This window comes from Python bivittatus, unplaced genomic scaffold, assembly GCF_059951505.1.
Source record: "Python bivittatus isolate LINGU-HERP-01145 unplaced genomic scaffold, Pbiv_v1 ctg000330_np1212, whole genome shotgun sequence".
NCBI classification, from domain to species: domain Eukaryota; kingdom Metazoa; phylum Chordata; class Lepidosauria; order Squamata; family Pythonidae; genus Python; species Python bivittatus.
The window spans coordinates 8,936,729-8,960,587 of NW_028277058.1; the positions used below are offsets into that span (position 1 = coordinate 8,936,729).

Here is a 23,859-nt window from a genome sequence, read left to right on the forward strand (position 1 = left end):
TTGAGCATTATATATTCTGTTCTACGCCATGTGTTCAGATTTCCGTTTTAAAGTTACTGTTCAATTTGATGTCTGATGGCCAATTGGATGCTGCCTGCAAACCAGAATTGATTTTCTAACTCACGCTTGGAGCAAGTAATGGATTTACAATAACTGTAGTTTGCTTGATTTAGAGCTCAAAACAATCTGTGCACAAATGACAAAATGACATGAACCAGAAATGGGAAAATGTGAACTTGAGGCCTATTCATGACTTTTGAACCAGGTTATGAAATGGTACAGTTGCTTCTGTACCAAATGCTAGCATTTACTGAAATTATGATGATTTATAGCCATATTAGATACTGTGACCATTTTGAAAAAAATAAGCAAACATCAATAGTTTTCTTGATGAATGCCAGAAATGTAGAATGAAAAATGATCATCTATAATCTCTATTTTTTAAAATATAAGACATTTGTTTTCCTGTAATTTTTTAAAAATATATTTATTGGCTTGTAGGCATGAAATAAGAGCAAGAATAATCAGTTTGTTTCTCTTAAATTATAAAAGAAATTTCATATCTGTCCTCACTGCTATAATTTCTGAATCGATATATTAGTTTATGCAGATAAAGTCCTATAATTTGCTTCCAGTCAAATTAACATGGGATTTTGTGTCAAAATATTAGTTTCATAAAGCACTTGCATTGTATTATTTGGCCATGCATTCCATATAATATTAGTAGTGATGATAGTGTTTTATTATTGTAGGCAGTTGTGCAGTCCTTTTTCAACTTCCTTTTTCTCTGTTTGAATTAGGAGCGGCAAAGTTGGTAATAGCAGTGGCTGTGTTCTTGCTGATGTTTTATGTCATATCTCAAGTATTTGAAATAAAAATGGATGCCAGTTTAGGAAATCTTTTTGGTAAGTGGCCTACTTCAGTTTTTCTCACTCAGAATTATATTATTTAAGCACAAAGCCATATACAAGTGTTCCCAAACGTTAAACCTTTTGAGTTAGTGAGACTAACTCACAGGTAGATCAATTAAGGATTGTAGATAAAATGTTCTTTATATACTGTAGCTATGCTTTCAATTCAGAATCCCAATTCTGCCATAAGATTTGTCAGGATAAGTATGGTCATTTTAAATTATGTGGAGTAAAGCAAACCACCTCTGCTTTTTTATATTCCCTTCTGATTAATTTACAGTAAAATATTGGTTTCATGGATGTTTTGGGGGAAGGAGGTCTCCCTTATATACAGTTTATCACACTGGTGTCATTACATAATTGACATAAATGGCATAATTTGCAGCAATACCTTGATTGAACCATCAAACCCTCAGTTTAAAGGCCATTAGTTGTTAAATGGGTGAAACCCAAATGAAAAAAAATTGGCCACTGTATCTGAAATCCACTAAACTGAGGTCCATTAAACTGAGGGATTATTATATAGCTAATTAGTGTATATGTGCGTAGCTGGGTGGTATGAAGGACGCATTCTGTAATCACCTTCTGTGGTACAGCATAATATTGTAATCAGTGGCACTGAAATGTCATTGTATAGCTGGTAAAACTTAATATCAAATATAAATGATAAGCTATCATTTTCAAACCTATGAGGTAGGAATTGTTGCATATAGTTCCATAAAGAGTATAATTAAGAAAAATGTTGTTTTTCTAATATGTATATTTAATGTTAACTTTTCTAGCAAGATCAGCACTGGACCTACCATTGCGAAGTGAGTATTGTGCACTAAGATTGTTATTTATTGGTATTCTTTATGCATCATAATAAAGATCCATTGGTCCTATCCAGTACAGTGAGGGTGTCTTAGTAAGCAGTGCAAGGCTGGTGCAGATTTTGAATGGAAAGTCTTGATGGCCTTGTGAAATTCCTCAGAATGCAGATTGTGTAAGAGCTTCCTAGCTAATAGAGACCCACAACAAAAAGTCAGCAGTTCAAAAGAGACAGGTAAAGCTTTAGAAAGCTTTTTATCTTTCCAGTGCTTATTCTTTGATAAAGATTTTTTAAACCCATGTCTCTGATTCATGTAAATGTTTAATATTTGTCTTGATTTGGATTTACTTTTTTAAAGATTGAAGGGATTGTAGGCTTAGGCAAGGGGATGCTGACTTTCAGATTGGCACCTTTTAAAATAATTTGGTGGAAATATGCATTTTTCCCTTTGGTCTAGAGTAAGTCATTTTGCCCTTCACATTTTTAAGGCAGAGGTACAAAAAGGCACAAATGATTCAGCAAAAGGTCTAAGTTGACTTAGTGCAGTTGAACCAGTGCAGAAAGTTTCCTACTCCAAATTAAAAATAAAAAACTACCAATAATTAAAAGTAAGGTATTCTGCTTGCATTTCTAGATTGACCTCGCCACTGGCTTGCACTTTTGGGTGGCATAATTCTACTCCTTCTGATATGGGGATTTCTAGTCTGGCAAGCTTGGCCCCATGTCAGAAGAATATCCTCATCACTAGGTTTGGGGATACTATACTGTGCTGAACACTTGGCCTCTTCTGGACTGGTCTCAAGTGCATCAGGGTTGTGGCTTGCTAGTAATGCTCAATGCCTGTTAGTGTGCAGAGGCAGAAAAAGCAGGCTGACCCACAGAGAGACTGCAATAGAAATATGAGTGTTCATAGCCTTACCAGCCCCCCCATTTGGGCTAGCCCTGTATGCGTTTACCTGGCACCTACTCACTCATGGTAGAGCCCTAAACTTGCCAAAGTCATGCAACATTTAAAAGTAAGGCTTGTTCTATACTTGGTCTTACTGGTTTGAGCCAAGAATATGTATTGGAATGGTTTGTTTGGAGCCTGTACTCTGACACCAGAGTTGAGCTTCCATTGTGTTGGCTGGACCAGCATAGAAATGTAACATTCAATTAGCATAAGAGAGAGTAAAGTCTAAGTGTCTAGTTGGCCACATTAAAGAAACTGAAAGCTGAGTAAATGAATGAAACCTGAGTAATGTAATTCTTCCCATCCCAAAAGAGTTCTGATAGGCAGAGAGTTTAATTAGGTAATAAAATATATTAAGCTACTACTTACATGAAGGGCTCTTCACACAACTCATTATGCTCCCTCCAGTGTTTTCCATCTATGGAAGTGATGTTGCCACATTGTATACTTCCCATTAAAAAAAACACAAAAATAGAAGAAAAGCTTCAAAACTGAAAAGTGGTTTGTAAGGCCGTGAAGTTCTTTCTGGCCTCCTGATACAATTTTGGGCATTGGAGCAAATCTCCATTCAGTCTGAAAGCCTGCTTGGATTTGATAGAACCTTCAGGGGAGTGGTTGGATTGGATCTATAAAGCTTTGCAGAATACTACAAGGTATCACTATGATTCCCAAATACTCCCAAACTCTCTAAAATACTCCCAGCATTCCATCACTTAAGTTTTATTTGGAATCGTTTCATCAGTTCTATTTTTAATTCCATTCACTTCTGCAGGAGGCTCTGGGTTTGGACTTCTTCATCCACTTCAAAATAGTCCTTTTGTTTCCATCAAAATAGTTCAACATTTTCTCAGCCTCCTTTAATCTTGACCATTCACTGCTTTCTTTGACTACTTGCTTTGCAACTGCCTTTTTCTCTCGGTACACATTATACAATATCTTTCTCTCATTCTCAATTTTTTCAGTCATTCTCCTCTATGTCCTTTTTTCTCACCCACAGTCTCTTTCACACCATTCTATGAAGTCTTCCTTTTCATACTTCCCATTAGCATAACTCCACACACTTCGGGAGTAATCAGTAACATACTTCTTTTCACCCTGTTCCAAGCAGCTTCCACTTCCTCTTTCCTTATGTCTACTTTCCATTCATTTGGTTGGGGGACAGTAATCTATCTTCTAATACTTTTTCATACAGGACTCATACTTTTTCTTCCTGCAGGCTTTCTGCTTTCACAATAGTTGCTTGTATGTGTTTTATTTTCCTCCATATACTTTTCTTGTCACTACAAAAAAAAGGTCCATTCCACATTCAGAATCATTCATCACTCTTGTATCCTTCAATAATGCTCTCAGTATTTCATCATAAACAATCAGATCAATCATGCTTTTAAATTTGGGTTTGTTTCTTTGCCATGTGTACTGTATGTATGAATAGGCTTATACTTAAACAATGCATTTGAAACAGACCACTTTCTTAATTAAGATTCACCGAGCAGTCATTATTCTCACTGTTGGTCCTTAATGTCCCAATAACTTTTTCTGTTTGCTCTCATCTGATTCCCACCCACCCATTCATGTCACATAACAGAATAATTTGTTTCCTCAGATTACATCATGCAGAATGTTTCACAATTCTTCCCAAAAGTCATATCTAGTTCTTCTCTTATCATCCATTGGAGCATAACATGCAGCTATCACCAACCTTTGGATTCCAACTTGAATATGAATCCATAACAACCCCGTAACACTGATTCATTCTTTTAACATTCCTTTCAGCCCTTTCATAATTAAACCTACTCCTTCACTTCCATAAACATATTCATCGACCCCAGTCCACAAGACTAAGTTAATTCATGCTCTTTACTATTTACTCCTCTTTTACATTCCAAGTCACAATTTATTATGTGTAGTGGTCATCACCAGATTGGCCAGCAGATACTACCTCCACTGCCCATCATGGCTTTGGTCAATCAAGGCATTTACATAATTTATTTTGGTAAGGGGGTAGAAAGGGTAAATTAAGTTGATCAAGCTTAAAGACAGTATGTTTGGAAACTTTTGGATGGTAAACTATAAATTAATGGCGGCGTTGATGTTATACAAATATAATAAATAAAATAAGTACAATTGAATCCCAGTTTTACCCCAAGCAGGTTAAATCTGTTCTATGCAAGCTAGGATCTATAATGGAGGTGCATGGTGTCTACTGGCGTGCTTGAGAAAAAAAATATAAGCCCCTTATAACTGTTAGGTGACTCTAAGGTTAGTGTACATACCTGTACATACTTTAAAGTAACTGTAAACACTAACTTTACAATACTTTGTAGACAGTTTTGTTACAAAATACATTCTGTAAATCAAACGGCTATGGAACACAGTGGCACGGAATGCTTTTCCTAATTTTCAAAGGTCGTAGGCAAGTTGCTTGCATTTTCTCTTTACATACTTTGTCATGATTTTACAATGTCTGAGATTATATCTTCTCCTTAAAGTAAAATCTATTCCTTTCTTTCCCAAAAGGTACAAAGCCCCCAAGGTATAAATGTGGAACTTCAAAAGCATGTCCAGCTAATCATTTTGCTTTCAAAATGGCAAGTGGAGCAGCCAACGTAGTTGGACCTAAAATATGTGTAGAAGACAATGTGTATGTATGAACCAATTTCTTTAACTGGAGCTGTTGGGGGCTATATCTGGGATTTATGCATTTTTTAAAAAATGTTCTTACTGTGTTATTGTTTTTGTTGTGAATGAATGAATGAATGAATGAATGAATGAATGAATGAATGAATATCTATCTATCTATCTATCTATCTATCTATCTATCTATCTATCTATCTATCTATCTATCTATCTATCTCTGTCTTTACTCTATAGCAGTATTTTTCAACCTTGGCAGCTTTAAGCTGTGTGGACTTCAACTCCCAGAATTCCCGAGCCAGCAATTCTGGGAGTTGAAGTCCACACAGCTTAAAGTTGCCGAAGTTGAGAAATACTGCTATAAAGTACCAAAATCAGCATCTTCTCCATTATATCCTACCTGCATCCTAAGGTCTCATTGGGCCAAATCTCCATGGGCCATTTAATTTTTTTTTTTTAAACATAAACTCTACTGCAGTTTTGTTTAGATGTACTTTGATTAGCATGGTTATGGTGATTTTAATTATTCTGTTGCTTTTTCTCTCTTTTTGGACTCTGTATTTTTTCAGCATTGTATCTTTGCATCTTATTAACAGCCTTGGATATTCTGTAGCACGAAGGCAGTACTGTATACTGATTTTCCTACTAAATGATGTCCAGGGGGAATCCTGGAAGGAGTCATAAAACTTTAGCAAATATTGTTCATGTTTTTTTGGGGTGGAGAAAAAAAAAACTATTTCCATTTATGTGCTGAAGTGTTCCAAACTGTCACCAAAGAAACTCCTGTGGTAAATATACAAGAAAATGATAAAATGTAAAGGTGTATGATAATTAATTTAATGTCTTCAAATTCAACACGCTTGGCATAATTTTATTTCAATGATTATGAATTGTTCCTTGAATCATACTGTGACACAGTATTGTAATGGATATGACAGTTTTCCTTGCAAATAGTCATGAAATAGATTTGATTTTTTTTGCTGAATGGGGTAACATTTGTGTGGTGTAGTGATTAGAGCACTGGACTGTGACCAGAGTAATCCATGTTCAAATCCTCAGTGAGCCTTGTTCCTCACTGGATGGGTCTGTGCCAGTTACTATCTACCTTTAGACAGCAGAGGGAATGGCCTGGAAGAGCCACTAAACAAGGTAACAGTGAGATAAGAGCCAAGAAAGTAATTTGATAAGCCCTTCCCTAGTACACATGAAGATAAAGGGAGGGGAGTGGAACATATTCAGACTTGCAAGATTCTGTTACTATAGGTATTACAATAAAAGTAGTATTGAAGTGGATGGCACTGGGGTCTTGGTCTGGTCTACCTTGTAGGACTGGCACTCCCTCATAGCATTATTGTGAAAATAAAATGAGGAGTTACCCCATGCACGTGACCTTGAACTCATTAGAAGAAATTTAATAATAGGTTTTGCAAATAATAGGTTTTGCAGCAGAGATGGAGTATTCAGGAAAACTCTAGAACCTCTTGTTCTTTCTCCAAGTCATACTGATCTGGCCGTTCTAGCGTGATCTAGCAGTTTTCCAGAAGTGCATTTTCTGGAACATCCAGAAATCATGCGTTTCACAGCTCATACTTCTGGGGATCCGGCCTTGTCTGAAAGACCACAAATCACTTTCTGTTCAGGAAAGTTTCTTTCTAGAATACTGCCAGACCACACCTGGACTAGCCAGATTGTCAGTCCAGAGAAAGAATGGGAATGTTCTGGAATTCTTCAGAACAAACATGTTGGGCTAGCTAATAAATAGCTGTGCATAAATAAATATTCAGGGTGATTTGATAATTTGAGAAGCATTTATAACAATAGAGGAGCATCCTTCTCACTATGCCCTAAGGGTGAGTGGCAAAGATTTCATCACCTCCCTCCCAGTGCAGAATATATTGGTCTGACCTATTAAAAAAATTACTGTATTTTTCCGACTATAAGACGATACTTTTTTCTAAAATCCTTACACTAAAAATTGAAGGGCGTCTTATGCAAGGAAGTAAGCCGAGTAGAGAACCGCACAGTTGCAAAACTGCCCATACTTTGCCTCTGCAAACAGGCTTCCTCCTATTGCTAGCCTCCAATCACAAGTGAAATAGCTTGACTCTGCAAACAGGCTTCCTCCAATCACAAGCCTCCAATCACGAGTGAAACTGCCCATACTGTCTCTGCAAACAGACTTCCTCTAATCACGAGCCTTATGTAACTGACAAGTTTCACTTGTGATTGAATGTAATCAGTTATGCAAAAGAGCATGGAAATAGAGCTGCAGAGAGACGATTTGGACCTCCTCCCACCGAGTGTATCAGGTAAATGTTACCTGATTACTAAATAAAAATGTGTTCTGCACTATCTTGATTTCTTAATTTTGGGTTGGAAAAGTGGGGGTCGTTTTGTACATGGGGGCGTCTTATTGATGGAAAACATTTGCTTCCAAGACATAGGATACAAGCTTATGCAGTTTGCTTGCAGAATTCCCTAAGAAAACTGGGTTTCTACATCTTCTCTATCAACTGGCCTTATCTCTCTCTTGCCCCCTCCCCCAAACAATTGGCCATGAAGGGCTTGCCTTAATTCACGGTCTTAAGAGGATGCCTCTGTTCTTCTCTCCTCTCTTCTTCTGAGGGTCTTTGGTTAGCAGTTTTCCTTTTTCAGTATCCTGAGCTATAAAAATGGTTTTCAGAGATAGACGCAACAAATCTGTCTTACACATCTAACTGAAGTCTTTTATTTTGATTTTTGTTTCAATTAAAACTTGATGAAACTCCTACCTTATCAGGAAGATGCTTGGATTTCCACATAACTGAATGTCTGGTTCAAAGGCTCAAGGTTGTTCTGTGTATTGTGACTCACTATTCCGTAAACTTAGTTATCAAGTAAAGCTTGTGATTTCAAAGCTCAGGTGCAGCTAGATGTAGGGTGACAGCCTTTAAACATTCTCCTTATCTTAATTCCCAAGGTGATATTTGGAGTAGAAATTCCCTCTTCCTATAGACTCAGGTTTACAACTTGGGAATTCTTTTAGGCCCATCCTAGTCAAGTAGATGTGGAAATACATCTGTGGCACAGAATGGCCTTTTTCTCCAATTTCAGTTGATCCCCTAGATCAGTGTTTCCCAACCATGGCAATTTCCATGTGTGTTTACTTCATATCCCAGAATTCCACGGCCAGCATGGCCATTGATGAGAATTCTGGGAGTTGAAATCCACACACCTGGAAGCTGCCATGGTTAGATAACTCTGCTCTAGATGAAAGAAATACACTATTAGAATTATATGAAATGTTAATTGTACCCCAAATCTCTCCTGATAGATCACTGAATGCTAATTTACTGTCCTTTAAATTTTACTTTTCACTCTTCAGGACTGTTTTCTCTCAATAGTTGTCCAATATTTGAGCAAGGAATCTAAAAGTGATGTGTCGCCCCCTCTTGTGGTAAATCCTCTGCATTACTAATGTTACAGGAAATGCCTCTTTCCTTTCTTTGCAAATGCTTAGTTCAAATGCCTTTTTGCTGAGATCAAGTTGTGCATTAGATTCTGATCAGTCGCCCCGATGTATTGTTCTCCCAATGGTTTGGATTATAGTGTCCATAATGACTGGGAATTATGGGAGTTGTAATTCATCACAAAAGGAAGGCAGCAAAGTGGCAAAGATTAGTATAAACTCCTAAGCTAGTGTTGTCCAAACTTGGGCACTTTAAGATGAGTGGACTTCAACTCCCAGAATTCCCCAGCCAGCGATCTTAATGCTGGCTGGGGAATTCTGGGAGTTGAAGTCCACTCATCTTAATGCTGGCTGGGGAATTCTGGGAGTTGAAGTCCACTCATCTTAAAGTGGCCAAGTTTGGACAACACTGTCCTAAGCAAAAACCCCAAGGTCATATCAATATTTTTTATTGCTTACTGTTGGAATTAAACAACTGCTGTTTTTCTACTTTTGTTTTATTTTCTGTACATAAACTGTCACTGGGGATAATACCAGAAATGCCTGCCTGCGAATCAACGTGTTCATTTAGAAATTGTGTAACAATAAAAGCAGTTCTAGTTTCTTGGGTCTGAAGGACCATGGGCTCAGTTAGCTCTTTTGTGGCAAACCTGCTGCTGTATTTCAGGCTGTTTCCTATGAGAGGGGCTGGAAAGGTTCTCATGGCTAATTCTGTAGATGTTTTGTGATTTCTTGCTTTCCGTAGCTGAGCAGACCTAATTGTGTAATTCAGCTGACTTGATCAGAGCTGAAGGGTAATCTGCTCTCTGTTCTTCATATGCTATAAGTTTGCCTGGTGGTAATTAAAATGACAGTGATAAACAGAGGGGGCACCTTTTGTGCAAATTTCATTTCACAAACCTGAACCGCTAAGAAGGGTGGCCACATTTCTTGTGGGTTTTTGTTGGTAAGAGTCACACCCTCTTCATGGTCAGGAGAAGTTAGAGAGAGAAAAAACTTATCGTAATTATCTTCATTTGTCTTGTTTCAGCTTGATGAGTGGTGTTAAAAACAACGTTGGGAGGGGCATTAATATAGCCCTAGTAAATGGTAAGTGTTTGTTTTAATTACATAACTGATACTTAGAGTGTGTATTATTCTGGACACGTGCGTTGTATTTGTACATGCCTGGCCAAGAGATCCTCTTCCCACCTATTTATCTTAATTCTTCAGCATAATCAGGGGCCTCTCCAAAAGATGCTCAAGTCCAAGCATTTTACTTCTCACTTCTGGGCCTTGCTTTTCCACAGAAAAAGTAGTCAGTGCTGGAATCAATGGATTCAGTGCCACTGTGGACAGGGTCAAGTTAGCATATCCATCCCATATTTCTGTCCCCCCTTTCAACAACACCCCCCATTTATCTGGAGGGCATCTAAGAAGTGTAATGGCCACAGAGACTCCACTTTTTGATGCTGCTCCAGGACTTTGTGTCTACCCCATAAGGCAGAGAGGTCAGTCTATCTGCTGCTCAGCTATTCAGATGACATGTTTCCTGTCCACTCATCTTAAAGTGGGCAAGTTTGGACAACACTGTCCTAAGCAAAGACCCCAAGGTCATATCAATATTTTTTATTGCTTACTGTTGGTATTAAACAGTAAACAGGGGTGGGTATTACTTTAGCCCCAAACAGACCTACTTTATCTCTGTTTGTAAGCCTCAGAGCTACAGAATTTGGTCATTTGGCTGTTCCATCTCCTTCCCCCAATGTTTCAATGGGAGGGGGGCCACTTAAAGCTAGTACACATTTTCTTTAGCTATAGATAGGCCCAATTATGACAGCTCAGAGCTATAACATAATATTTGATTCTTGACTGTTTCTGCCACTTTCTCATTTCCCTTCTTTCACCTCCTAGTTTAGTGGGCTTTTTTTTTCATCTCCTGCCGTTGACCAGCACGTTTTCCTAATATTCCTTTGTGCTTCTGTGAACTGAGTCTTTATTATATTCCTTTTCTTCTTGGAGCAGTCATGTTTTGGCTATGGAATTCTGGGTGCTGGGAAGAGAGAGAACAGGTGTTCACTACAGTATATGGATGACTTGAGTTCATAATTCTAGACCAATATGACTTTGGTCCAAGGTGGCCTGCTCCCTTCTTCCCCCCCCAAGTAGTTTTCTTTTCTTTTTTTTCTTTCCCATAGTCAGGATTTCTTGCTGCTGAACATGTGCAGTTCCATTTAGAGTACTGGGATTTTTTTCTAAACCATTTGGGGCCATCTGCAAACTTTGAAGTTCTCCCAAGCCTGCAGTCATCTCTATCTGGTTTATGGATGGTGCACTAGTGATAACACAAAAATCTATGTCTATTTTTAATACATAAGGGTGTGCTTTCCTTGGCATTGTTTCATGGTAGAGTAATTAAATGAAATTTCAGAAGATAGCGATGCCTGTTACTAGGTTCACAAGCTACACTAAGGATGGACAGTCTTGACTAACAGGAGTTTTTGTAAAAAAAAAAATCCCCCAAAAGGATAGCAAGCCACATCCTGCCAAGAAAGCTATGGATGTCTTTGCATAGTCAACAGGAGTCATCTTTATCTTTTTAAAATTTAGATCTTTATCTTTTTTTTTTAATTTAGGTGAAATATGTTTAATTCATTTGTTTGTTTCCACTGGAAATTCAGGGCAGCCAACAGTATTAGTTTAACATAAAATGGCTCTAAACTCACAAGAAGTGAGAAGCTTCTCCTAGCCCAAACACTTGTACCTGCTGCTAGTTGTGGTCAGTAGAAATTAGAAATAATTCTAGAAAAAGGAAATGCTACCAGTTTGTCATCTTCATTAGCTGATGAAAGTACTAATTACCAAGTTAGTCCTAAATATCTTCCATTGTCCTAAGCCTGGAGAAAAATTATTTTGCCAACCAAATTTGCATGGTTGTAGAACCTGAATGGCAGCATGCCTGATAAATATTTGCTCTTGCTAAATAGCAACCCTACTTGTACAACTGTACACAAAGAGAGAAAGCATGGTTCAGCAATCAGCTCTTGCCATTGACTAAGAACTGGAAGTACAAGTACATCAATACTGTACCTTTTGAAGCTCCCACTTGCTGCTCTGTACAAGCAAATCCACATTTTGCCTTATCTGCTGTTTTTAAATATGTTCCTGAGACGGTACTCTTAACCATAAATGCATTAATATAGAGTTATTCTTTTTGTCTTCATTACTTCTGCATAAACAGGGCATATGGGGATTTATTGCATCTCATGTCTTATTCCTTTTACTAGGCAAAACAGGTGAAGTAGTGGACACAAAATTCTTTGATATGTGGGGTGGAGGTAAGTGCAGAAATACATGCTTCTTTTAAAAAATAATTAATACGTCATTTTACTTGTTCACTTTACTTATTTAGAGTGAAGTGGACAATGTCGTGCATGTTCGTAATTAAATCCAGTTGTATTAAAACTAGAGTGATTCTAATACTCAAAACTTGACAAATGTTGCTTTTCATATTTGCACGAGATATTTTGAATTAAAATTTGAGTTTTGAATGAAAATCTTGTAAATCAAAATAGGGGTGCTTTAGACTTGCTGGCATTTCTTGTTTGCAGTGATATATAATTTATGTTCTTTTTTACCTTTGTTCTTTGTTGTTATACTGGTGTTTGTTACTGTGTTAGTTGCCTACAGTTGCCTTGCAAGATGAATGGCTGTATAAATGTAATAAATAATAAATTTTGTTTTGCTTCCATTTGATACAGATGTAGCCCCATTCATTGAATTTCTGAAGACTATTGCAGGTGGAACTATTGTATTAATGGCAACATATGATGATGGTGCCACTAAGTAAGTCTGTAGGAAATACAATTAACCTTATTTGGTACCATTTTTAGAACCTCATATATATGTTTGTGTATGTGTGTAACTTGTATTAAATAAGTTTTTCCACAGAATAAAAACAATACAGATTTTAAGTTAAAGATAGGAGAAATAGAGAAAAGTAATGGAAAAGTGAAAAAGAAATAAAGAAAAAGAGATAGAAAAGAAGGAAAAAGAAAAAAAGAATAATAAAGAAGTGATTTCCAGTCTTCTTAACAGCAGTTATAAGTACATTTATATTTTACCCTCTCTCTCTAAGATTACATCAAAGTTTCCTTCTTTCCATAATCTCCCCTTCTAATCATCAAATCCATAAATCATCTCTTCATTTTTTTTTCAGCAAAAAGTCCATAAGGGGTTTTCAGTCACTAATAAATGTAGTTATTAATCTTTCTCTAAGACCTTATTTAGGTATTAGTGCTATATTAGCCTCTATCCAACTGTCTGGTATCTTTCCCATCTTCAAAATAGAATTCATTATTTTTTGAAATGGTTGTAATACTTCATCTTCAAAATATTTATAATACTATGGGGGAGATGGATGGCATACAAATTTAATAATAAATAGATAAAATAAGAGGCTGGTAAGTCATCTAAGTTCAGGTGCTTTCCCTATTTTTGCCTTGTTTATGACTCTTTTTTTTAAGAATCTCTTTTTGTGCATGAAATCTTCCTCTTGAAAATGATCCCTAGGGATAGCCCTATTTATTTAAATTGCCAAAGCAGCTGAACCTCCCAGAACAATACAGTAATAATATCTAAACACTTCTTCCTGATGGCTGGAACTGAAGAATTGCTTGCTGTAAGTTTTAGCTATTTCTCTAAACTGGAGAGGAATGAAGGGAATTAAATGAACAAGCTTTTCTGTTTTTGTGGTGATGAATGATTAATGATAGTTTATAACCATAACTTAAAATTTATAGCAATAAATTAAATGCCAAATAATTACATTATGCAGTAACTGCATTGCAGCTACATGTAATCAAGACAAAATCACCATAAATGATCAAGACAAAATAAGCAACAGAAGTAATAACACTGCATGTAAATAACAGCCGTTGCTACTGATTGAAGATTAGTTGTTTGATTAAACAAGTTAAATTAGGACCAGACCAGACACTTTTCACTCAGTGAGGAGTGAATAGTAATTTTGATGAATATTAAAGCATGAGTTCCTGATCTCCTTTATGGTCATCATTCAGATCATCTCCCCTCCCATCATTCCAACTGTTACTTACATTGGAAATAAAACTGTAAATGAGAGTTGTTCTTCCAACACGATTAGAAGAATAGGATTCAGATTCAGGTAAGAACAAGAAAGTAGGCAAAATCCCATATCTCCCTATGGATACAGCTTTTAAAAAGTTCATTCAGCAATTACTAATTCTGTAATAGTGCTTATACAATCTGCAGTGCACAACATAAATGATACACCATTAAACCATCTACAGATTTGGTCCTTATAGTCCCTGTTTTCTCCATCTATCACTATCACTATCTCCATCTCTATCTCTATCTCTCTATATCTAATCTGTAAGGAATATTTGAAAAAAATGCTGTCATGTTTACCCTCAAGTAGATAAGAGCAAATGTGAGGAACATGGTGTTCTTCCAAGAATATGGTCATATGAAGCAAAGTGTTTATATGAATGAATGAGGCAGACTACATTTTATATGATATTATATTTCTATAGTAATTTTTAAAAATTCTGTTTGAAGGCTTACTGAAGAGGCACGGAAACTAATATCAGATTTGGGGAGTACGTCCATCATGACCCTTGGCTTCAGAGACAACTGGGTTTTCTGTGGTGGGAAAGGAATCAAAACTAAAAGCCCTTTTGAACAGGTATGTTTTCACATTAATGTTTAGATGACCTAATGGGGTGTGTTTTGAACCCAAAACATACATTACATCCTGGAAGTTCTGCTGACTCATTTTGATCAGCAGAACTTCAGCTGTTGGTCAGTTATGGTTCACCACAAGAAAAACCTGGAACATTTTGTATGTTCCAAATTTTGGCTATAATGAAATCCAAAAGAGTTTTATGGGAGGAGCAGGGCAAGACTCGTGTGAGTTGTCCCTCTCTTCCCTCCTCCTCTGAATGGCTTGTGCACCAGCCTGCCCACCAATCTTCCCAGCACTTTCTTTTCCTTGCTTCTCCTAAGCTACCACCAATGTCCTTGGCTCCTTGTCACTTACCTTCCACAATGTTCCCAGTGTATTCCTCTCCCCATGTTCCCCTAGCTGCTGCTGCCCCTAATATCTTCACCTTCAAGCACAGCATTCAACCACCTTCTCCCCACCCAATGCTCTCTGTGCTTTCTTTTCCCTACTTTCGTTAGGGACAGTGGGGAGTATGTGGGCCAGTTGGACACTTTTTGCACTTGAAGTGAGGACATTAGCAGCTAAAAGAAGGTAGAAAAAGGAACGCCCTAGACTCTACAGACACACAGATACACACACACACACAATTTTTGCCAGGAACAAGTATCTTGAATCCAAATATAGATCACCTGGTACTAGTTCCAAGCACAGATGATCCATGCACAGAATGTTTTGCACACCTTTAATGACACATATGACAGCCAGTTTGATGCAGTGATTAAAGGACCAGAATAGAAACCAGGAGAGTATGAGTTTTGATCCTGCCATAGGCACAACTCTGGGCCAGTCATTCTCAGCCTAGGAAGAAGATAATGGCAAACCACTTCCAAAAACATTGCTAATGTTGCCAGGAGTCAATATAGACTTGAAGGCAAGGCAGGCAGGCAGGCAGGCGGGCATATATAAAGCTTAGTTTATGTCAGAAGCTAAGCTTTATATATATAAACTTTGTCAGAAGAATCTAGATGAAAGAGGTGCTCTTGACCAGTCCAGTTGACCCAGTACTTTGACCAGTTCAGCTTGGTGCACCAGGTTTTCCTAGAAAACATCGATCCGACCATATAGGACACCCCTTAGTTATATCTGGATGATTGCTGTGTGGATTCACCAAATGATGGCCTTTGTACTTTGTAACTTGTTATTACTTTGTACTGAAAAAATGTACTTGTAAACTACACCTGGATTAGAATGTATAGTAGCTCAGCTAATCACTAGGTTTCCTTAAAGGAGCATGTGATTTCCTTGCTGAAATGTCTCAGTGGCTGTCTTTTGATTCCTAGTTCAATTCAGAGTTTTATGATGAATCTTAAGACTGCATGAGCTATGGCAAAAAATATCTGACTAATATCCTGCATCCGTTTGCTTGTCTGTTGAGATAATCTTGGAGGCACACTTGTATGCCTCAGTAACTGCAAAGATACTTACGGTAATTGGAATCAGGAAGAGGGTCTGGGTTGATCTGGATTCAAAGGAGAAAAGATGATTTGGAGCACATGGAGTCATACATGGAACACCTGTCAGCTTCTGCTTAAATCAAATGTATCTTTAAGAAGTTGCATTGAGGTGCTACATGAGCGCATGTGTATGCTAAGAATCACCTTTTTCCCTTCAAATCTGGATCACTGCATAGTCCTAGTGCCTTGCTCAGGACTTCCTAGGATCATCTCACTTCTTTTTAGGAAGATTTTGAATATGAAATTTAATTTGTCCCCGCACTGTGAATATTCATTTGTCCCCTGCCCTTTGAGCATGTTAAATGTTTCTATCCCCAATGTGTTATTTTTTGTGCAATTCTTCTGTTTTAAGCAGTTAAACTGCTGCTGCTGCTGCTGCTGCTGATGATGATGATGATGATGATTATTATTATTATTATTATTATTATGGCAAATCACTCTAGATTCTTAGGAGGAAAATCAGCAGGTTCTGTGTACAGGTAGTCCTTGCTTAACGATTGTTCATTTAGCTACCATTTGAAGTTATGATGGTGTTAAAAAGTGACTTATGACCTGTGCCCAAAGTTACAACAGTCTCAGTGCCCCTGCACTCACGTGATTGTGATCTAGGCACTTGGCAACCAGCTCACATGACAGTTGCAACATCCTGGGGTCACATGATTGCCATTTGCAACCTTGCCAGCCGCTTCCAGCAAGCAAAATCAATGGGGAACTGTGTGATTTACTTAACAACTATGTGATTCACTTAATGTCCGCCACAAAAGGTCATAAAATTGGTCCAGTCATATGATGGTTTGCTTAATGACCGCATTGCTTAGCGACCTAAATTCTGGTCCCAGTTGTGGTAGTTAAGCGAGGACTACCTGTATGTGTTATTTGAAAACAATAGTGGAAAATCCTCACACTGATTTCTCTGCTAATATTCAGGTTAAGAGTATTGTTGTGTATTAGCTCTCATATTTTGCACAGCTTTTGGTTATTTATTCTAGACCTTCTTTTTTTTTTTTTGGCATGTATTTCTTGCCTTGGAAAAAATGCAACAGGTCAGGTAATTTTTATACCACCCAACATAAATACAAATACTAAAAGAAAAAAATCTTGTTTTTCTCTGCAATAATGACTATAGTTATATTTAAACTGAAATGGTTTTCTCTTTGTAGCATATTAAAAACAACAAGGACACCAACAAATATGAAGGATGGCCAGAAGTTGTGGAGATGGAAGGGTGTATTCCACAGAAACTAGACTGAACAATCTGCAACTTGACAATAGACAATGCAAAGAACAGTGGAGGGGGAAATGCACTTTTCTGCTGCTGTGAGGTTGTGGGATTTGGGAGGATAGAGGCCATGTGTGAACTCCATCCCACCTAGCATGGCTTCTTGCACAAGGCCCATAAAAAGCTGTGCAAAGGGATGGTAAATAGCACCAATTCATTTGGCTGGGGCATGTGAAATATTTATCCTGTTGGATTGTGCCCTATGTAAATAATTTCCAGGCATGTTTTCACCTTAAAATGTGCATGAACTTTTTTTTTTTTTTTTAAATATCAGGCTTATTTATTGTTAAACTGAAGAGATCCTTTTTCTCCTGTTTCTTTTTTCTTTTTGTAAATGAGCCCTAAACAAACAGAACAATTGTTTCGGAGCATCCTTATTCTTCCCTCTCCCCCTCCCTTTCTTCCTAGTTTCTAAAGCCACTTATTGTATGTAAATATCTTTCAGAACCACCGTCATCAGTAATTAGAGACATAGTTGAACTAGTCCTGAGCTTTGTTGTATCCTGCTCAATTACAACATTGCTGTGAGTGCGTATATTTAGAAGGATATGTAAATTTTAGAGGAAAAAATAGTTAATTATTTTTATGCTACGGCTGTTGGAAAACCACATTCTTCAGTGACTCTTTTCAGATAGAGGGGCTGGATGTTTGATACAAAAATGTAGGCCTGCTCTACAAAGCACAATTAAATGCTTTTCATTCATATCAAATGTATAACACTGTGTCTGTTGCAATTGTTAAATCGTCTGTACCCCATATTTCTGGTTAGCAATGCAAGCTGCTAATAGGGCAGAATAACGTGATTGTTTCTTGTGTGTGTTCAGCTACATTTTTTTAAACCTCTGAGATCCAGAAGCCATGTAAACTGGTTGAGGTCATGCTGAACTCAGAAAGAAGCCAGTGTTGGCAGTTATTGTGTTTTCCTGGGGATATGAAATAACATAGTTTTACCAAAAAAAAAAGCTTAATTCCTCGTGGAGGTGACTTGGCATGTATCGTTCAATCGGACATCTTTCAGAACTGGTCTCAGTTGAGGGATAGGCTTGATTATTGGGAAAAGAAAATCCATTGGGGAACATGTCTTACTAGAGTGAGACGGTTACTATTTAACTTGGCTGATTTAACCAGACAGACCACATGAGGGCACATTTTTGCAGGTGCTTATAACAGAATGCATTTGAGATCTCCAGAGCGTTCACTCCCAACAAACGTCATCTCCCCATTTTCTTGTCCTACATATGGCAGCAGGGAAGGGGAGCATTGATCTCCCCACCCCACCCCCCTTTTCTAATTATTCACATTGCTTCATAGTGACATTGTGTTGAGTAATTGAATTATAGCAGTCGGCTTGCAGTTCTAGATGCCTCTAATGGCATTCCAGCTTTAGGGGATAGAATCCAGACGGGTTCACAGGGAGTTTCTGTATGCACAGGAAGCCTTCCACTCTCCTGGTATCATTGAACTGCACTATCCCACATCGCCTACAAAAGTCATTCCCGCTCCCTGTATTTTTAGAAAGCAGTTGGAGAAGGGAACTCTTGGGACTGTCAGTTTTTTTCCTTTTTGTAGAGGCGACGGTGGCATTTTTGCAGTTCCATTTTCCCGCTGAAACAGTGAACAAGCAGTTTTGGACATCTCTGCTTTACAGAGAGGCTTTAGCAAGAAGTATGAATAGATGTTTGCTGTGGGATGTCAGTATGTTTGTTGTCAGTCTGAACTGTATGGGGTGATTAAAAATATCCATTTTAAAAAAATAACCATTGGAAAAGAAGAGTTGGGCTTAGAAACTGGTATTGTTGGACTAATGAAATATTGTTTGCACTGAAAATATTAAAGCAATACTGGAGATTAATTACTTTATATAGTTTAAGAGAAACACCTAGCTTTTCAATGCTAAGATTTAATGACTGGAATATGAGTTTCCTTACTGTTTTAACCTGTTCATATTATCTTTTTCTTTAATTTGCTGTAGCTTAGCAATAAGTACACCATAAACAGATCAATTATTTGTACTTTGCAGATTCTCCAGCCATGTTTGATTAAATAAAATCACTTGTCCATGTATTATATTTTTTCATTAAATAAAGTTTTAAAAAAACAAGATCTGGATCTGCTTAGGAAGAACCCCTTGTATTTGGTGTATGTTTAATGTAATAAGGCTTCTTCTTCTTTTTTTTTTTTTGGTAGACAGGAATCACAGGGGTGCATATTTTCAAGATGCAGTAAGAGTGTATCTTACTGCATTACATGCATTGGAAAAAAATTCTGATTAAGTGCTGCTCTTTGCCTCCACTCAGTACTGATAGTAATATCAGCAGATGATGAAAATCAGTCCATCCTGTAACTTAAAGCATAGTCTACTAAACTATCTGTATTTCACTGACCAAAATACTGCTGGTTAAACCATTCTTTGGAGCTGCAATAAAGTATTATTTGATTAAATTTGGAAGTTTCTACTGGCAGTAAGTGGTACCTCAGTTCATGAACTTAATTCGTTCCACGGTTCTGGTTGCAAACCGAATTGGTCGCCAACCGAATCAAATTTCCCCATAAGGTTCAATGTAAATAAGGTTAATCCGTTCTGAACCATATGTATTTTTTTTTTAACCACAAAAATATGAAACGAAGTACAGTACAGTACAGTATGAAGAGAGAGAACACTAACCTTGCTTGAGGCGACACCAAAAAGCTTCACAGCAAATGTCTGTCTGGGACCGCGATCTCGCCTAGAGGAAGCCATGACCACATGTCAGAGCAGGGAAGATGGCCACGGGTTGTGTTCATCACCCGATGCGTTCGCGAATGGAAGCAACATTTTGCGAATGCTGCTGTTTGTGAACCGAATTGCTTGTGAACAGAAGTGTTTGTGAACTGAGGTATTACTGTATATGGCAGTGTTGTCCAAACTTGGCCACTTTAAGATGAGTGGACTTCAACTCCCAGAGCATGGCTGGCTGGGGAATTCTGGGAGTTGAAGTCCACTCAAAGTGGCCAAGTTTGGACAACACTGGTATATGGATATGGCTCCTTCACAGAACACAGCTACCAAAGCATTACGCTCTATGGACCATCAAGGTTAATATTATCTTGCTATTGAACAAATATTGTGATGTTGTATGGATGTTTTACTGTTTGTGCATCAAAATCTTCCATTTTGCATTCCAACTCTGCTCAGCGTGCTCGATTACTCAGGTTTTAGAATACCTGCCACAGAGAATGGGTGTTTTGCCTGACCCTGAAAAATGCTTTCCTCAGCCTGGGAAAGGTAAAAGTATTTAAATACGTTACAGGTCCCTAAGCACCCTTTGCATCTCAAGTGCTATTGTTCTGTGACAACCAGTTGACTTCAGTCTGATGTTCCATATAATTTAATTTTTGAGGGAATGTTTGGCTTTTTCACATCCCAAAGCTATTAAAAATACTGCTGATGACATGTGCCATGCTAGTTTTTGCAGCTCTTCAACTTTGAAGAATAATTGACGACAAATGCTACTGGCAATAAACCTTTTAGGAGAATGGGATGTCCAGCCACCAGCTATCTGTAAACTTGTTTCCATCTGTTTCTATTAATCAATTAGTTTTGATGATAGAGAAAGGCAAGTAAGCACACACATTAATATTTTATTGACAAAGTGACAAACAAGAATAAGGTTGCCTCAATAAAGCACAAAAAATTGTTCTTAGCCTAGCAAAACAGTAGCATACATAATTCTTTATTCCCAACATGTTTTGATAGGTACTCTTGAATTCCAACTTTCTTTTGGTAAATACCCTTAACAGAATTAAGATTTTCTGCTGCTCCATTCTGCTCCTGTGTTTTGAGGGATACTTGGGGAGGTTGAAGATGGGTAAGGAGAAGGAACTTATGCCTTAATGTGAATGCAAGTCATATTATTTTTAAAGGGCAGTGTTCTTACATAAAAATTAGAGATAGCTGAAGCAATAAAGAATTTTTTTATTAGTTCCCTACTATTTCATGAGAAAATGTCTCTATAGAGAAGGCAAGTTTGTCATCTTGTTACAGTGAGAGGGCCAGCCCTCCCCACATAAGCTCTATTAAGTTCTTGATCACTTGAGCTTCCTTCTCTTCCTCCAGATGTTTCGCTGATGTTACCTAACCTGGTAATAAAACATCTGCAGGAAACAAACTCATTCAGAAACCAACAGTTCAACTCAAGACTACATATATTCTCCATTACTGCAACCTAAGTTCTATTTGTAGCTTTATAGATGCATTAAAATGGGCTGAAATGAGCCCATGTGTCTCATTAAACATCATCTAAAGCTTGCCCTGCAGACTTAATAGACAAATTTGTAAACCTCTGTGAGGTCCATAATTTAAATACATGCACTCATAGTGAAGAAAACCTCAATATTATATAATCAGCAGACAGAAAATGAGTACCTTTAGCCTTCTATGGATTGAAATGGGATGGTGAAGTTAGATGCAAACTGATGTGCATTTAGTTGGGAGGCAAGCCCACTGAAGTCAACAGCAACCAGAATAAATCCAAACAGAAGTGGGCTATATTGTGCGGTATTGCCGGTATGTTTATAGAACCATTAGTATTGCAGGCAGCCAACCCATTGCGCTTATGATTTTAATCCAGCAGTGGCTAAGAAGTGAGCTCAGTGAGAGCTAATAAAAGTTCTGTTTTGGGGTAAAATTAGAGGATTCTTCAATCCCTCCATTATTCTTATAAATATTGTTGATGCTGGGAAAACTTCAAAGGCAGAGATAGAGTAAGCCAAACCAAACTATTGAGTAGATCATAACCAGATGACTGTTCCGTTCAAATCAAGGGGACAATTTTTTTTGAAATAGCCAACATCCTGGCACGAAGTAGTGGAATATTTCTGCCGCTATCTGTGAATGGAAGAGAAATTTCTGGTATGGACAATCAATTGAGGGAAGCGCTATGTGTGCGCAACTTTCCATGACCACAGAAAATACAACAGATCTACAGATGAAGTCCAAGAATGGGGCCTATAGTCTTCCAGATACTGTATGTTCAGGAAAAAATCAAGCTTCTTTATGCATTACAAATTCAGTTTCAAACAATCAAAGAAAATCATAGTTTGAGTATTTTTTTGACTGAATTGCAAGTTGATTTCCCCCAATTCAACCAGAGTAATATTTAAGATTCTAATCCTATACCCCAAATTTCATGTACATATGAAAGAACACTAGAAATGCCTAGTGGTGCACCACAAGGAAAAACAGCTCTCTCATCCCCACACAAAACCAAGCTTCTCCTTTCCATTTCCATAAGAAGTGGATGGACGTCAGCAATCTGGTCCTCAATGCTGGAAGAAGGTACTTTTGCAATGTAATAGATGCAGGAAGTGTGATTCTGTCCTTGGGTACTTTGCAGCCAAGATAGTTTCCTTTGGTGTGTAGATGATACAGGTTAAAGAGAGTGTATCATCACATTACAGTATTTAAATAAATTAGAAGTATTTTAATATAATTTAAGTGCCATTCTAAGCATACCTACTAAGAAGTTCAGCATTTGCAGAGTTTCTTTTGCTCTTTATAATTGCCCTTACCTTCCAAATATTAGGAAAAGGACTTCATGAGAAATGATATATACTTTGCAGTGGAGGCTGATCAGAACCAATGCCCCTTACAGGGTGGAAGAAAAGATCCCAAAGGCTAAGAAGCCAGACCCTTTCTTTTATTAAGATTAGTGTAACGCTCTGATAAAGCTACGTAGGCAGCTTTGCAATCTGCAATTGCCTTGGACAGGTAACTTGTGTCTGTTCCATATGCAAGGGATCCTCAATAAGTACATCATTTATTTCATATTACATTGTATAGTACCTTTACAAATCAGCATCGTGCCTTTTTTTAAAATGAGGCTGCTCTGAAATGCATCACAATGTGGACATAATCAGCATGCCTCAGGGGAAAGCAGGAACACCCGACTACCTGAATCACTACTGTACAATTGCCATAAGTGTGCCATTCTGTTTCTCTATTTGTCTTACATGAAAAATTGGAACACTGGAATAGAGTTAGTGAAAACATATGACTACAGTGTTGCTGTACAGCACACCATTTGCTTTAACAAGCTTGTTCTCAAATGCTGATGATTGTACCAACCATAAAATCTACCCCAAGAAACCTAAGTAGACTTTTTTTTTTTTTGGCTGTGATCAGTTAACCAAGCCTTAGATGCTTTGCTTGAGTATCAATCTGATCCCCAACTGCAAACTGCTGTGCAAATGATTTTATGGCTGCCCTATAAACATACATACATACATAAGCAAGATGCCTTATACTGGATATTATTTTAACTTCTGAATGTTAAATCTAAGCTAGTCTGATTTCTAGGCCATTAAATTTATGAAAGCACTGCATGTGATTGAAATATTGAAAATCCACAGCCACTGAGGACTGAATTATCCAAATGCAAATCATCCAAGTATGCAAATTCTTCACGAAAGCCGAGCCCTCGGGTGATTTGTTGCTTTGGAGTAGGACTGCGGTTTCTTCCAAGTTGCTTTTGCACGAAGAACAAAAAGCTTTCAACCTTGGACTCTGGAGAAAATGTTCATCTTGTCTTTCGCTTGATCCAGGAAAGATATTTTGCTTTTCTATCAACAGCTGTGAGGCAACCACTT

General features: G+C 37.6%; 1 protein-coding gene across 1 annotated transcript in view; it reads left to right on the forward strand.

The window, feature by feature from the left end:
- Window positions 1–19,294, forward strand: part of FAM3C (FAM3 metabolism regulating signaling molecule C) — a 36,024-nt gene extending 16,730 nt beyond the window's left edge. Inside the window, exons 3-10 of the mRNA XM_007438293.3 lie at window positions 801–905; window positions 1,694–1,723; window positions 5,192–5,315; window positions 9,787–9,845; window positions 12,023–12,073; window positions 12,497–12,581; window positions 14,334–14,460; window positions 17,114–19,294. Coding sequence (XP_007438355.1) covers window positions 801–905; window positions 1,694–1,723; window positions 5,192–5,315; window positions 9,787–9,845; window positions 12,023–12,073; window positions 12,497–12,581; window positions 14,334–14,460; window positions 17,114–17,203 — 671 coding nt within the window. The 3' untranslated portion in view covers window positions 17,204–19,294. The remainder of the gene's footprint in view (window positions 1–800; window positions 906–1,693; window positions 1,724–5,191; window positions 5,316–9,786; window positions 9,846–12,022; window positions 12,074–12,496; window positions 12,582–14,333; window positions 14,461–17,113) is intronic.
- The last annotated feature ends 4,565 nt before the right edge of the window (window positions 19,295–23,859 follow it).